Source organism: Phoca vitulina, unplaced genomic scaffold, assembly GCF_004348235.1.
Source record: "Phoca vitulina isolate PV1807 unplaced genomic scaffold, GSC_HSeal_1.0 scaffold22, whole genome shotgun sequence".
Classification (NCBI taxonomy): domain Eukaryota; kingdom Metazoa; phylum Chordata; class Mammalia; order Carnivora; family Phocidae; genus Phoca; species Phoca vitulina.
The window spans coordinates 37964221-37979226 of record NW_022589725.1 but is presented as its reverse complement, the minus strand read 5'-3'; the positions used below and the strand labels follow the sequence as shown (position 1 = coordinate 37979226).

The window sequence follows — 15006 nt, the reverse complement described above, 5'->3', positions numbered from 1 at the left end:
GTTAAATCCATCCTTAGGTATGGTAAATACAATGAACAACACTTAAAAGCTTTTAAAGCTATTCTGATCAACTTTTCAAATTGTGAATATGTATCAACTCTATTGGGCCCTGGTGCCACTAACCTTCCACGAAGCAAGTTATTTAACCTCTTGGGGCAGGGAGGGGGTTTTTAATCCATAAAATGATACTAATTATATTTGCCTTAATTACTACTAGAGATTAAACTCACTTAATGCATTTTAAGTGGGACAAAGTGGTTTTTTAAAGATTTGTCTATTTTTAGAGAGAAAGAGAGTGTGTGCGTGTGCGGGTGTAAGCTGGGGAAGGAGGGCAGAAGGAGAGAGGGAGAGAGAGAATCTCAAGCAGACTCCCCGCTGAGCGCGGAGTCTGATGCGGGGCTTGATCTCCAGACCCTGAGATCATGACCTGAGCCGAAATCAGAGTCAGACGCTTAACGGACTGAGCCACCTAGGTGCCCTAGGCTAAAGCGGTTTTTTTAAAACAAATGTCCAGTAAAATTTATTTTTGAATTTGATATGGTAAAGGAGATATTATACTTATGTGAATTTTTAAATAATTGTAACATAGTTCACTGCCAAAATTTGTTAAAATAAGTTGTAATTGAGACCTTTCTAAATCATTCTATGTATATACTTGCTTTTTTAAATTGCATACATGCTGGAACTCTCTAAGTTAATCAGGGCTCTCATCATGAATATGATTCATTGTACTATGTGCCATGTGTCATGATGACAGTGCTTTCTGAGTAGCAGTTTCCTTTGGCAGTTCCTCGGCAGGTCCATTGCACTGTGTTTGCTCTCTCTTCTTGCTAACGGTGGCGTAGCATCTGGCCTGTTACTTTGTCGTACCCATGCTTGTCTGGGCTGGTGGGCCTGGAGGTGGCTTGTTTATTCTCAGACAGTAAAATGCATGTCTTTATGACTACTGTGTGTAACACAGACCCTTTGTTCACTTCCATGTTCAGTGCTCTCTGGTGGGGGGCTGTGTGATTCGTGCGTTGAGGTTGGCACTATAATACAAGCTCCTTAGGGACAGAGAGGACTTCTGTCTTGTTTTCACTCGATCTCCGGGGGCCAGAACACACAGTAGAGGTTCAGGAAATCCATTCTGAATGAATGATTGAATGAATGAGTGAATGGTTAAGTGCAAGTTCTGCATAGATTGCCAGTGCTGCAGAATTTGGAATATAACGAAACCAACTAAAATTAAAAATCATTCCTGTCTCTTTCTTTGATGCCGAAACCCCTTCATGAGCTTAGACTTTCTCACATACATTATCATAAACAAGAATCATCAACTATCTAGGTATGCACACAAGTCTTGGCTAACGCAATGCCAAGTAAAGCAAATTGTATTACTCTTCAGTAAATGGTGCCATAAACTAACAGTATAAAATAGGGATGTCATTAATAATACTTACTGTGAATTAAGTTAAACTTGTTTCTGCTGGTTATTCTGTTACTGAGGGCCTCAAACACAGTTGCGTCCCCGAGGCTGAACTCCTAGTTCTCAGTGACAGCAATACACGTGGCTTGTTTCACACAAGCTGAAGGAGACATGGCAGTATGTCCAGGACCTGCCCAGACGTAACTGTTAGAAATCTGTAGAGCAAACCCCGAAGTGCAGCACGTTAACAAAGCGACACCCTCACAGTGAGACCTACCAGTCCCACGGTCCTGGTGCCACTGTGGCTCTACATCAGTCCCTTAACCCCTCTGAGACCCCTCTTCCTTATTAGTACATTGTAGACGATGCTTCTGGGATAGGGCTATTTCAAGGCCTAACTTCATTTATATGAAACATCTGTAATTGGTACCTGATATATATTAGGACGTTAGGGAAAAGAGCTGTTATTTGCAAATTCATATGCCTAAGATAAAAGTGGTGCACACACACACACAGAGTAATATAGATCTTCAGCTACATTTGACCCTTCCAGCCACCGGGATCCTGGCACATTTTAATTCAGTTTCCACCTATTTCCCTTTACATCCAGCTCTCATTCCTTGGTCCCTCAGTCCCTTTCCCAATCCAAATAAAGTCAACTCTGCCTCTCGCACATGTCCATTTAAGTAACAAAGCAAAGCTAGAGAAAAAGCCACAAAATTGGGAAGATTGGTTTCAGTTTAAATTCACAGTCTTAAATCTTAGACTCAAAACATTAGTAATCATTCTTACTATGCTTCTCTAGTAGCTTCCATTTTCCACTTTCTCGGGTGATTATTTCCCATTTCTCTTCTTTCGCAACATACCCTACTCACTTCCTCTCCCTTCCCTGACATTGTGATACATGATTGAGAATGCAGAAGCCAGCAAGGCTGGGATTCACTCATCCTTCCTCCAGGTGATGAACACCTTCTCCTACCTTTTTCTCAGATTGGGAGGAACTGCCCTGCCCCGTCCCTACCCCAGGCTGGCTGACCTCCCAGCTCTCCATCCCCATCCTTTTGTCTTCCCAGAGACTCTATCCCTCTCCCCGCTTGTTGACCTTTTCTACTGGGGACAGAGTGCTCTGTACTCTAGAATTAATTACCATGTGGTATTATTTAACATTTCCTTTTGTTACAGTTGCTGGCAAGCAGAAATTTTAATATAACTATTTTGGCCGAAGAATTAATATTTCGGTATTTATCTGATGAACTCTCTGATAGGAAGAGAATTTATGATGAAGAAATGACAGAGCTGTCAAAGTAAGTCCTCATGTTGTATGTACTTGGTTTTGAGTTCAGATTAAAGAAGGAAACCTTTGCATTCATAGCTTTATCTCAGGTTTTTATCCCCCCCTTGGCAGAGAAATTAGACCTAAAAATAGAAAAAAAAATTAATTGCAAAGAGTTTATGGAAATTTGATTGAAAGGGGTCATAAGAAATATTTCAAAAGTGTGTCCTCATGGGGCCCCTGGGTGGCTCAGTCAGTTATGTGTCTGACTCTTGATCTCAGCTCAGGTCTCGATCTCGGGGTCATGAGTTCAAGCCCCATGTTGGACCCCATGCTGGGTATGGAGCCCACTTTAAAAAAAAATTGTGTCTTCACAAAATTATGTAGTTGCTTTTTGTATCTAAGTAAGTGGTACTGAATTTTTCAGAATTGAAAAGGCACAGTATATAGAAACAGGAGGGAAAACAGGTTTACCCCTTGAAATAGTCTTGACAGTGTTTTTATCTTTTAAAGTGATTAGAGTTGTGTGTTGTAGCAAACTTTAACTATTGAGGTCTTATAATTCTTCCACTCTTTTTTATTCAGAACTCATTACCTTTGACTACTGTGTAGTTTTTGCTTTTATCAGAACTTTTTTCTCTTCTTCTTATTTATTTTTATTGAGGTAAAATTGATGCATAGCACTGTATGAATTTCAGGTACGTAACATAATGCTTTGATATTTATATATATTGCAAAATGACCACCACAATAAGTCTTAACGTCCATCACTATACATAGTTAGCAAATTTTTTTTCTTGTGGTGAGAACTTTTAAGACCCATTCTCTTATCAACTTTCAAATATGCAATGCAGTATGATTAGCTGTAGTCACCATGCTGTGCATTACATCCCCAGGACTTACATATTTTGCAGCTGGAAGCTTGTACCTTTGACCCCCTTCACCCATCCCCCACCCCACCTCAGCCTCTGGCAAGCACCAATCTTTTGTCTGTATCTATGAACTTGGTTTTGTTCTTTTTTTAAGATTCCACTTGTAAGTGAGGTCATACAGTATTCATTTTTCTGACTGATTTCACTTAGCATAGTGCTCTCAAGGTCATTAGAACTTTTTTTTATCATAGTCGTAAGCTATAACTTTTTCCAAGTAAGTTAATACAATTCAGCATGTTCTGTCTCATCAAATTAAATAAGACCGGCTTGGCAGGAAACCTGGTAAGCTGAGAACTTTCTCATGAGGTGGTCCTTGGCTTCCTTTCCCCACTAAAGACTGAGACAGGCCTGAGGGTTTTATGTTGTAAATGAGAAAATTGAGGTTGGCTAGCTTTTTCTATTTTACAGTGACTAATATTCCCTTTTGTTTCTAACTGCTCCTACTTCTAAGTTTACATTTTCCCTCACCTAACAGTCTTACCAGAGATGTCCCCATCTTTGTGTGTGCCATGGCCTTCCCCACGGTCCCGTGTCCACTTCATGTCTTTGAGCCCCGCTATCGGCTTATGATAAGAAGATGCATGGAAACTGGCACCAAACGGTTTGGCATGTGTCTGTCTGCTGAGCACGCAGGGTAAGAACTGTCAGCATTCAGAGGGTCCTAAATAAATACATAACTTGTTATTTTTCTCGAAGAACAATTTAAGATGATGTTGAAAACTTCCGGTAGCTCCCATTACGCAACAAGGTCTAAGTCTGAGGCTATCTATGATGTGGTCCCAGCCTTTTTTCTAGCCTCATCTCCTACTCCTTTCTTTCAGACATCGTACTTGCTAGTCCACTACCATATTATTTGCCTTTCTCTAAATACAGTTCATATTCATGCTTCTCTCTGCCTGTAATTCTCTTCTAGTTCATCATCATGCAAACAAATCCAGTCTAACTTTTAAGGTCTAAAAAATTTGCTAAAAAATCGAAGCCTCCACCTACACAGCCAGACAAATTTCAGGCTTATAACAACCCCAGCTCTTAAGTTTTTACCTCTCCTCGTTGTACATCAAATTGGCAGGCAGCTCCCCTCCATGGCTGCTCTGGAGACCCTGGGTCCTTCCCATCTGTTGGCTTCCTTATCCTCTAGGGCTTTGTCATTACTGCATGGTTATGATAAGGTCACTACATGCAAGTTGTAGCTGGTAGAAGAGGCACATATGCTCTGGAAGGATTCTGGAGAAAAGGGATACATATCACTGTTGCTCACACCTACTGCATTGGAGGCTGGGAAATGTAGCCCACCCATGTGCCCAGGAAGAAAGGGAGAATGGATATGTAGGACTATCCACTAGTTTCCACCATATATGCCTAGGAACAGATCTTTTTTTATTTTTTAAAGATTTTATTTATTTATTTGACAGAGAGAGCACAAGTAGGCAGAGAGGCAGGCAGACAGAGAGGGAGAAGCAGGCTCTCCCCTGAGCAGGGAGCCCAACGCGGTGCTCGATCCCAGGACCCTGGGATCATGATCCAAGCCGAAGGCAGACGCCCAACTGACTGAGCCACCCAGGCCCCCCAGAACAGATCTTTTTAAAGATATGTATAGGACCTTTATGGAAAAAATTCTACAGCTTTATTGAAAAATATTCAGGAAGATCTAAATAAATGGAGAGAAATACCATATCCATGGATGGATGCATAGACTTTGATGTCATAGAAATGTCAGTTTTACCCAAATTAGTCTATAAATCTAAAGGAGTTTCAGTCAACATTCCAAGAGGGGTTTTTCATGGAATTGTTCAAGCTGATTTTTAGAATTATTATGGAAAAGTAAAAGATCAAAACCATGATAGTTTTGAAGAAATCAGTTGAGTAAGATGAGAGAACACTCTCATAATAAACTTAGAAGTCCTAGTAAGTAGATCACTGAAACAGAATATGGAGATAAGGAACAGATCTGCTCATTTATGGACCCCATATTTACATATAATTTTGTGAGAAAAGGCAAGCTGCTCACTTAAAAAGTGCTTAGAAAATTAGTGGGCAGTCCAGATGGAGAAAAACAATCTTTTCTCTGCCTTGCACCATATACACAAATTAACACATGTTATTTACATTCTCAGTATGAAAAACAACATATAAAAATTTTAAGAGAAAACATTGGAGACTATAATTAGGAAAAGGAAAAGATTTTTTTTTTGTACAAGATGCTGAGAGCACATAACATGGAAGAAGAGATTAATACGTTTGAATATATTAAAATGTGATTCATCAAAATCAGCAAAAGCAGAGTGAAAAAACAAGTTCCAGAAGTTCTGCTTCCATGAAGGATACAGAACACTAAGAAGAGCATTACTCCAGACAAACTCTAGGATGTAAGTTTCTTGAACCTGTTGGTGAGCAGAGGTTGCTCATAGTAAGTGAGGAAAGGCAAGTCCCTCCAGGGAGAGCAGTAGACAAAAGCCTGGCTTACCTGTGGCAGAGCCCAGGAGACCTGCAAGTGGGTAGGAAGAATTCAGCTAGTTTTCTGGGGGCCATGTTCTAATGACCTCATGTGGACAAGCATGAGAGTCCAGATGCTCTGGGAGTTACAGATGCAAGGAGGATTTGCCTTCATTCACAAGTTCTTGTCCACAGACAGAACAGGATGCTCATTGGAAAGACAGTTTCTGTAGCTGAGACAGGCTTTGGAGGAGCTGACATTTGAAGGCATTTGCCTGCTGATGGCTGGGGCAGGAAGTCCTCCCTTGAAGGGAATCTTCAGGGCACCTCCGTCAATGCCACCAGCTATGGATAAGATAGCCCTGTTAGATAAGCAGGAAGAGAGAGTTTTAGGAGAGATCCAAGCAGAGGTGTCCAGCCCTACAGGCATGTGACTTGGGAACCGTCACTCATCGTTTGCTTGAAGGTATGTAATGAAGTTGTTCTTTCACTTTAGAATTAGGTAGCCTTGGGTTCAGATCTCAGGTCTAAATCTTGCCATGGCCTTACATAAGTTGTTTGATTTTTTTAAACCTTCCTGTTTTTGTGAGGCTTGAATGAGAACATTTTATAAACCGCTCCATGTAATGCTTGACATGTAACGGGCTCAGTCAGTCTCCTCAGGAAGCGGATGAGAGTTACAAGAATGAGAGTGGTTAAGATCACAGGGGACAGCTCTGGAGCAAGGACGCCACCCTGGGCGGGCCCTGTGTGTGAGGGACACGTGGAGGAGGGAGGCAGCTGAAAAGGGCTGCACTGGTCAGGGAGCGCCACAGAGAGCAGCAGAGGGTGTTGGGTCAGTGACAGATCAGCAGGCTCATGCCAGAGTCATGTGTGACTTCTAGTGGGGTCATCTCAGTGGAATGGTGGGGTCTGGAGATCTGCTGGGGAGCAGGAGGTGAAGGCAGTGACTGTAGGTGACTTTCCATAGCGGTTTGTTGGGGAGGACAGAGCTGGCCGCATCAGTGGACATGGGGAAGGAGGGAGCAGAATCTGTGAGTGGCATGGCGGCCCCCGGACATACCGTGTGCTCTCTGTACCCCCCGCCGGTGCCCTGACCAAGGGGACTGAGGATGCTCTCTCCACCTCTCAGGTCCTTCCAAAGCACTAGCTTATTTGAACCACTGCAGCCCTAGCACACCCGTATGTTTTGCATTTAACAGAAGGAATCATCTGCAGGTGTCTCTTAGAGAAAATAAGCTTGCTGGTCCCATGTGGAGACACCACTAGTTTTGTTTGGATCTTCTGCGTTTTTAAAATCGTGGTAATTTCTCCCGACTGTCCTGTCAGAATTTCAGAGTACGGCTGCATGCTGGAGATTAAGGACGTCAGAACGTTTCCTGATGGGAGTTCGGTTGTGGATGCCATTGGGATTAGTCGGTTCAGAGTTCTGAGCCACCGTCACAGAGATGGCTATAACACAGCCGACATTGAATATCTCGAAGATGAAAAGGTGAGGTTTATTTTACTGCTGCGTGTTTAGAGGTCAGTCACCTTGTTTCCCTCTGCGCTGTGGAAAAACTTGGTCGGATTTTTACTGACAAGATTACTTATATCCTCCCTGATTTATTACCTCAGTGGATTTTTCACCTGAGTTGGGACTGGTGGACACATCTCCTCCTCAAAAAAATTACCTTACTGTTGCACATTGCAAAATGCCTTTGTGATTTGTTGTCTCGGTGTTCCAGCTCAGGAGTTGGCAAACCTTTCCTACAGAGGGCCATGCGGTCAATACTATAGACTTTCCAGGTCATGCAGTCTCTGTTGCAACTACTCAGCTCTGCTATTCTAGCACAGAAGCAGCTGTAGACAGTCTGTAAATGAGGTGGCATGACCCGTTTCCAATAAAATGCTGTTTACATAAACATATGCAATGAATAGGATTTGACTTGTGAGTAGTAGTCCATCCCTGTTCTGGATGCTGGTATTAGTTCAGAATGAGATATAATATAAAAAACAGTGCTTAAAAATACCTTCTAAAGCTCAGTGTAAAAGGTTTGGATTTCTTACCCCTTCAGAAATACTGATATGTCTAATAGAAATATCAGAACCCATATCTTGACAGATTAACAAAATGTTTTGAAGGGATTCTCAGAAAGATGGGTACAAAGATGTCCCTAGCAGTCTTATTCATTAATTGCCAAAACCAAGAAATAGTGCAGATGCTCATCAGCAGAGGAATGGATAAACAAACTGTAGTATATTTATATAGTGGAATACTACTTGGCAATAAGAATGAAGGAACTGCTGACACACAGAACAACGTGGAAGAATCTCCTAGGTCTCTCAACAAATCATCTCTCAACGTGATGCTAAGCCAGGGAAGCCAGACACATAACCACACATGCTGTGTGGCTCCATTTATAAATTCCAAGACCAGGCATCACTTGTCTCTGGTGTTGGAGGGCAGAGACTGGCTGGGGGGTAGAGGGAGGGCCATTGTGGGTGATGGAAATGCCCCCTGTCCTATTGAGGATCATGATCCCACTGGTGTGTACGGCTGACAATACTCTGAGCCAATCATTAAGACTGATGCATTTTCTGTATGTAAATTATCCTGCAGAAAAACATTACAACCATCTAGAAAGAGGAAATCCTTGGAATTACTGTATCCCTCTTTTGAATTCTTTGGTTCACATTTAGAAACATGGAAAGCGAGAGTCTTGAGCTGTCTGACATCACACTGGAAGTCACTTTGGGGACAGTGATGTACATTCATGATGCCCACGAGAAGAGCCACGCCCATAGCACCAGCACCATCCCTTTTCCAGCTGCTGGTCCTGGTCATCCTGAGCACAGGGGCTCGCAGTGCAGGGGAGCCAAGCACAGCGAGTCAGCCCTAACGCCACAGGACTGGAGAGTGGGGTTTAAAGGATGTGACCGAGTGTGATTGTTTTCAGGGTCCCTCTGCTGCCCTAGTAACAAATCTGAGGAGAGGGTTTACTGACGTGGATGGTGATTTTTAGTGGTCTATGTATGTAAAATGAGAGCTTACATAGCTACAACATGAAATAATTTTGGTGGTTTTTTTTTAAAAAAGAAAATCCTCTACTACGTAGAATGTTTAATTTGTATAAGTCAAATTGAGAATGGTTGTATGCGTTATAATCTAATTCCTCAGTTTACCCTAGTTTTCAGAGATACTGGAATTTTATAACCAGAAAGGACCTGAATGGTTTATTCCCACTTTGTAGATGAAAAACCCCTACCCTCAGGAGGCTGTGTGACTGCCTCATGAGAATCAGCAGTGAAGCCAGAACACACCGGGGTCACTTTGTCCCCTGCCCAGTGCTTTTCCCACTTAGGTGTTCCTGAGTAGGACTGGGACATACTTAAAATGAATGACTTGGCAGTGAGATAGGCAGCCAGAAGCAAAGCATGGTAAATCTAAAGCATCAGGCTGTGTAAGGCTGTGTAAGGCTAATGCAGAGAAGTGTGGTAGCTGTAACATGTCTTTTGGAATATAGTTTGGTGATATGGAATACAATATTTTAAATGTCTCACTCTTTGACTTGGCAATTCTACTTCTAGGAAACTATCCTGAGGGAATGACGGCCCTTTCTCTCACCACCGACAACAAAAATAAAACAACCCCCCCTACTTTTGCATAAATATTTATATTGCTGTGTTATTTTTAAATATATCTTATCTGAATGGTGGAGTGAATTCTCAAATAGAGGATTGCATGTAGCCATTGAAAATTACTCATAGTAACATGGGATATGTTTATATTGTTAAGAGAAAAATCAGGATGTTATAGAAAGACAGGGTAGATAGATCTTCACTGTATAAGAAAAGTACAGATTTGTATGTTGAGCACATAATAGGTTTATAAAACACGAATCAATTATCTAAGAAATAAATGCCACGAATCCACTTAGCAAATGCGGCAGATGTCGCTGCATTTCATGTGTAATAATGAGTTGTTGAAATGGTGGTCCCTTTTTCCTTGATCAGGTGGAAGGTCCAGCATATGAAGAACTTACCAGTCTTCATGATTCAGTTTATCAACAGTCGGTTTCCTGGTTTACTTCACTTCAGGATCACATGAAGGAACAAATTTTAAGCCATTTTGGGTTAATGCCAGACAGGGAATCTGAGCCTCAGGTATAGTCTCCTTATTTCTTTTATAATGCTATTATCTGCTGCTATATAATGTGCTAAGACATATTATTCTGAAGGAAAATTAGGCAGTATTATGCAATATACTCCATCGTGATCACTTACGAACCAATTCATTTATCAACAGCACAAAGAAGCACCTAATATAGTAACATGTGCCTTTTGGAGCAAAACAGTCAATGCTTTCTGATTAGTACTGCATAAAGGTAATTTCTTTTCTATCAAAAAAGAATTTATTCTGATTGGCTATCAGCTTTAGTACTTTTATTTCTCTCCAACTATTTAAACCAACTGTTTTATTTCTTCTCCAACTATTTAAATCATTTGTTTAAATCTTACAATTTAGAGAGTAATAATCCTGTATATTGGCATGAACACTCCGTGTTTTGCACATAATATTGCCTTGCACCTAATAAACAGGTGTTGAATAAATGAAGAGAAAATCAAACTCTCGTTAAATTAGAAGCCTTCCTGCCTTCTATCCAGCCCAGCTTTCTCTGGTGCTCTGCAAGCGTGCTTTCCGTGAAGCTGGCTTTTCAAGCAATGCCTGGCTTCAGGCTGTGAAGCAGTTCTAAGTGCAAATGAATCCTCTCCTCCTCCTCTGAGTGACAGAGCCAGGCAGGGATGGTTTAGGCTTGTGGCTGAGAGTATGTAGTTCCTTCTACTGTACATGCTCATCTTTCTTGTGGAGAGAGTGGGGCTGGAGGACCAGCTCTCAGAAAGTTTGGGGGAAGATGAAATGTCCTTTGTACTTTTCCCATTCATTTTTATGTTCTTTTCCTATCTCTTGAGGATTTCTGACTTCCACCCGTCCCCCCCCCCCCATGTCTTTTCCAAACTCAAGACCATCCTGTAAGCCAAAAATTGTCTCAAATGTAATCCTCCCGATCTTTCAGTAGAATCTTCCTCATCCTAAACTAAGTTGACACCAGAGTCTACCCTCTCTAGTTCCCAGGTGGGATTCTGTATACCTTTGGGGTGGGATTGGAGGAGAATCCAGGACAGGAAGCTGGGAAGCCTGGTTGTCTTGGTTCTTAATGCCAGGAATACCGAGAACAACTTTATGACCAGCTTTGCTTAGAGCTCAATCCAGAAGTGTGTGTTTGGGTATGTGAAATAAAGGCTATCAGTTAGCATAATAATTCTTATACAGTTAATTCATGGTGATTCCCATATATATAATTAACAATAATTCATATATAGATGTTTCATCTATGTGTGCACATTCATCACATAGCTATTAAAAGCTTTATTATAATACTCAAACTTGTACACATAATTTTAGCCTTCCTAATATTGAGTTTTTATGGTATATTTAAAACTAAAAAACAATAACACAGAACACTGGAAATAGAGGTAAAAATTATGGTCCTTTCATCCGATAGCTATATACTCCCAACTAAAGCTTTGAGAGAACAGAAACAAGTAATTCATGAAATTTCCCTGTGGAAGATGCTTCTCTTTGCAAGCTCTTTGTTTTGTGAGTTCTTCCACATTTAAATGTGTAGTAGGAAAGCAAACTTTGTATGTCAAGGGCTGAATGGATGGGAAGTAGACCTAAAATAGAAGGTAACATTTAATTCTCACTTCTGCCTTGTTGGTGCAACAGAAGGACAGTATCGGGGGAAGAGCTTGTATTTTAGGTGATAATTTTGATTTGCTTTCATTTCTTTTGCAGAGTAACCCTAGTGGCCCCGCGTGGTCCTGGTGGATCCTGGCGGTGTTGCCATTGGAACGCAAGGCTCAGCTGGCTATTCTTGGCATGATCTCCCTTAAAGAGCGTCTGCTTGCCATTCGGCGAATATTAGTCATCATCACGCGTAAGATGAATAGTCGGCAGGAGCTGGTTAATAGCAGGGAGAGAAATAATTAATTTTCTCTCTCTGTCAAGGTTTCTGGAAGCCCTTGTACTTTTGTGAGGAGTGCTAGGCATGGAGAGTATCATCCCATTCATCATGCTTTGTAAAACGCTCATTGATAGGGTTACAAAATGGAACACTTAGCAAACACTGACTCCTATTCAAATGTTAAAAGTCTGTGCCTCGCGGAACCTGACTCTCTGCAAGATTAGCCTGAAGTTTGAATGGAGCCCATGGTTGGAAAAGAACCTAAGAGAATCTCTCTGAAGCAGAGGCTCTAGGGTGTAGTTCAGTGACAGCAGGGAACACCACAGATAGTTGACGAGTGGTTTAGGTTTTGCAAGAAAGAAGGACCCTCTCCCCAGTAAAGTGTCTTCCTGCACCAGATGGAAACAGCATGCTTTGGTGGCTAGACAGAAAGGGGGAAACCACATTTTTATCTGGAAGCAGATTTCTCAGAGCACAGGCTAACTGAAAATGTGCTTAGGCTTTGTGTGTCACTGTAAAGTTGTCTGTGAAGTTGAGGAATCAAACTGTGGTCCAGCGCAGGAGCCCAAATTAGTCATCACCCAAGAAGCTGTAGCTGCCGGATAGAACTGTGTTTTGTGTCCTGTGGTAGTTCAGATATTGTACATTGCATGTTGTAATCAAATGAACGTCAGAATATACAAAGGTGTACCCTGGATATAGAAAAATCTGAGACCAGTATAGGTGACTTGAGGATATATATTCCTACACACTCAAGAAAGAGTGAGCAAAAGTTAGCTAAAACTCTACATGCATTGGGATGTCAACATACAACCAAACTAGTGCAAAAAACTCCTTGAAAACATAATCCTGTCTCATTATTTGGTGGGTACTAAGCATTTAGGAAATTGTCCTCTTGCTACTAGGATTTGCATTGGAAATTAGGCCCATCAGTAATTTGAGTTCACCATCCATCCACTCATATATGAAGACATGCTATGGAATGGGCATCTATCTATTCCAGGAAAACATACCAGGACAATATGCAAGAAGGAGGAGGTGGGGATGGGATGTAAATAGTCAGCAAGTTTTTCCTCCATGTTCAACCTAAAACCTTTCTTTGTGTCTTTTGAAAAGAGGTTTTAGAAGTGATCAGACCTGGTGTTATCTATTAAAGAACAATACATGACAACTTCAGCCTCGGATGCATGTTGCTAGTATTAATTGGAATAACCATTTGAACCTGAGATACTGAATTGTTCTCACTGGCCTAACCAGCTGGTGCATTGAGTTGGCTTCTTGGTCTATGCTGTAGATAGAATGGAAAGATGATAAGAACCAGGCCAGGGAATAAATCACAGCTCTAAGTTTTGCTTTATTCATTCAAGGTGTATGACATTTGAGTTTTAACAAATATATTTCATAATGTCAAAAGTTGGTTGTTTATCAATCCATCAAGCATTTTATTAGAAAGACTTTATAATTGTGTTTCATTTTAATTGTAGAAGTTTTCAATAGCTAAAGCTCAGTTTCATTATGGGAGTGAGAAAATACTATTCTTATATAACTTAGTCATAAAGTGAAAATGTGAAAGTATTTCCAATCAGATGTTTCTAGTGCCTCACTTCCTGCAAATCTCAAATCTCATCTTGAACATGGTTTAAAGGCAGTTTCGCCAAATGATTTCTAAAATATTTTATTGATTCATGTGTTAATGATAGTATCCAACCTTCTTAGGCATTGTATCTTAACCTGATCATCTAAAAGAAAACAAAACTCTGTCTAGTATGCCAGAGGACCTTTCTCGGGAATGGTTCATGGAAATGGGTATGCACTGACCATTCTCTTTCTTTCTCTTTTGGAGAATTTTTCCTACCTTAAAACCATATCATTGCTGTTTCCATCTGAGAGTATGTAAAATAACCACAGTGTGATCACAGTTTCCCCAGGAGCCTTCCTGAAGTTAAGTCCCTGTGCCCAGAGTACCAGGGCTTGTCCTGTACATCAGATGTTGTTGCTTTCTCAGCCTTACTCCTGAAATGTCATTACTGGAACGGATCTCTGACCAGAACCACTAACTTATCTTTTCCTGATTCTGTCTGCCTTTTTCTGAGTTGTCAGCTCGTTCCAAGTGTTCTTGTGTAAAAGCCTGTTTGGCAGTAGTGATGTAGATAGAACAGCAAAAGTTTCTGTTGTCTTTATCTTTTGACACCCAAGGGAATGGACTGTGACCACTTCAGGCTCTGTCCAGCATCTCACCTCTGCCTAGAGCAGAGCAGGATCAGATGGGCACTTCCTGAGCACTTAGATGATATTCTTTTTTTTTTTTTTCTTTTAAGATCTTATTTGTTTATTAGAGAAAAAGTGAGCACACGCTCGAGAGAGCACAAGCAGGGTGGGGGGCAGGGAGGGAGAGGGAGAAGCAGACTCCCCACTTAGCAGAGAGCCCAACATGGGACTTGATCCCAGGACCCCAGGATCATCACCTGAACTGAAGGCAGATGCTTCACTGACTGAGCCACACAGGAGCCCCTTAGATGACATTCTTTATCAGGAAGTTGGACCAGGGAAATAATATCTCAAGTCATATTATGAAGGAAGCTTCCTTTTACAAACTTAAGGAAACCTAAACTCCGGTTTGCTACAAATTTGCTAGAAATTTAGCTAAAGCAGTGGAACAGCTCCACCCCCACATACCTCTTTTCTATCATGGAGATGTCATTTCTAATATTTCTCGGAAAATAAGGTCTCATTTAGAGTCAGAACATTCAAGTTTAATTTTACTGAAAATGTTCCAACGCTAATGGTCTAGTTACATCAGAATAAAAACAGAATCTACTTAGAGTAATAATAACAGTGTGGGGGGTAGTAATTTTCTTCTTTAAGTATAGTACTTGAAGTACATTCTGTGCACTCTGTTAGGCGTTTTTCCATCTCACTCTCCTAAGTGGCTTGACTCATAATTCCATCCCT

The 15006-nt window shown here is 41.2% G+C and overlaps 1 protein-coding gene across 2 annotated transcripts in view; it reads left to right on the top strand.

Annotated features, from left to right (window-relative positions):
* Positions 1 to 14418, top strand: part of LONRF2 (LON peptidase N-terminal domain and ring finger 2) — a 37666-nt gene extending 23248 nt beyond the window's left edge. Inside the window, exons 8-12 of one of the 2 annotated variants that reach the window (XM_032419420.1) lie at positions 2591 to 2712; positions 4089 to 4247; positions 7376 to 7538; positions 10043 to 10192; positions 11886 to 14418. In XM_032419420.1, the coding sequence (XP_032275311.1) occupies positions 2591 to 2712; positions 4089 to 4247; positions 7376 to 7538; positions 10043 to 10192; positions 11886 to 12080 (789 nt within the window). In that variant the 3' untranslated portion in view covers positions 12081 to 14418. The remainder of the gene's footprint in view (positions 1 to 2590; positions 2713 to 4088; positions 4248 to 7375; positions 7539 to 10042; positions 10193 to 11885) is intronic. The other variant, XM_032419421.1, reaches the window with a different exon arrangement.
* Positions 14419 to 15006: the final 588 nt, after the last annotated feature.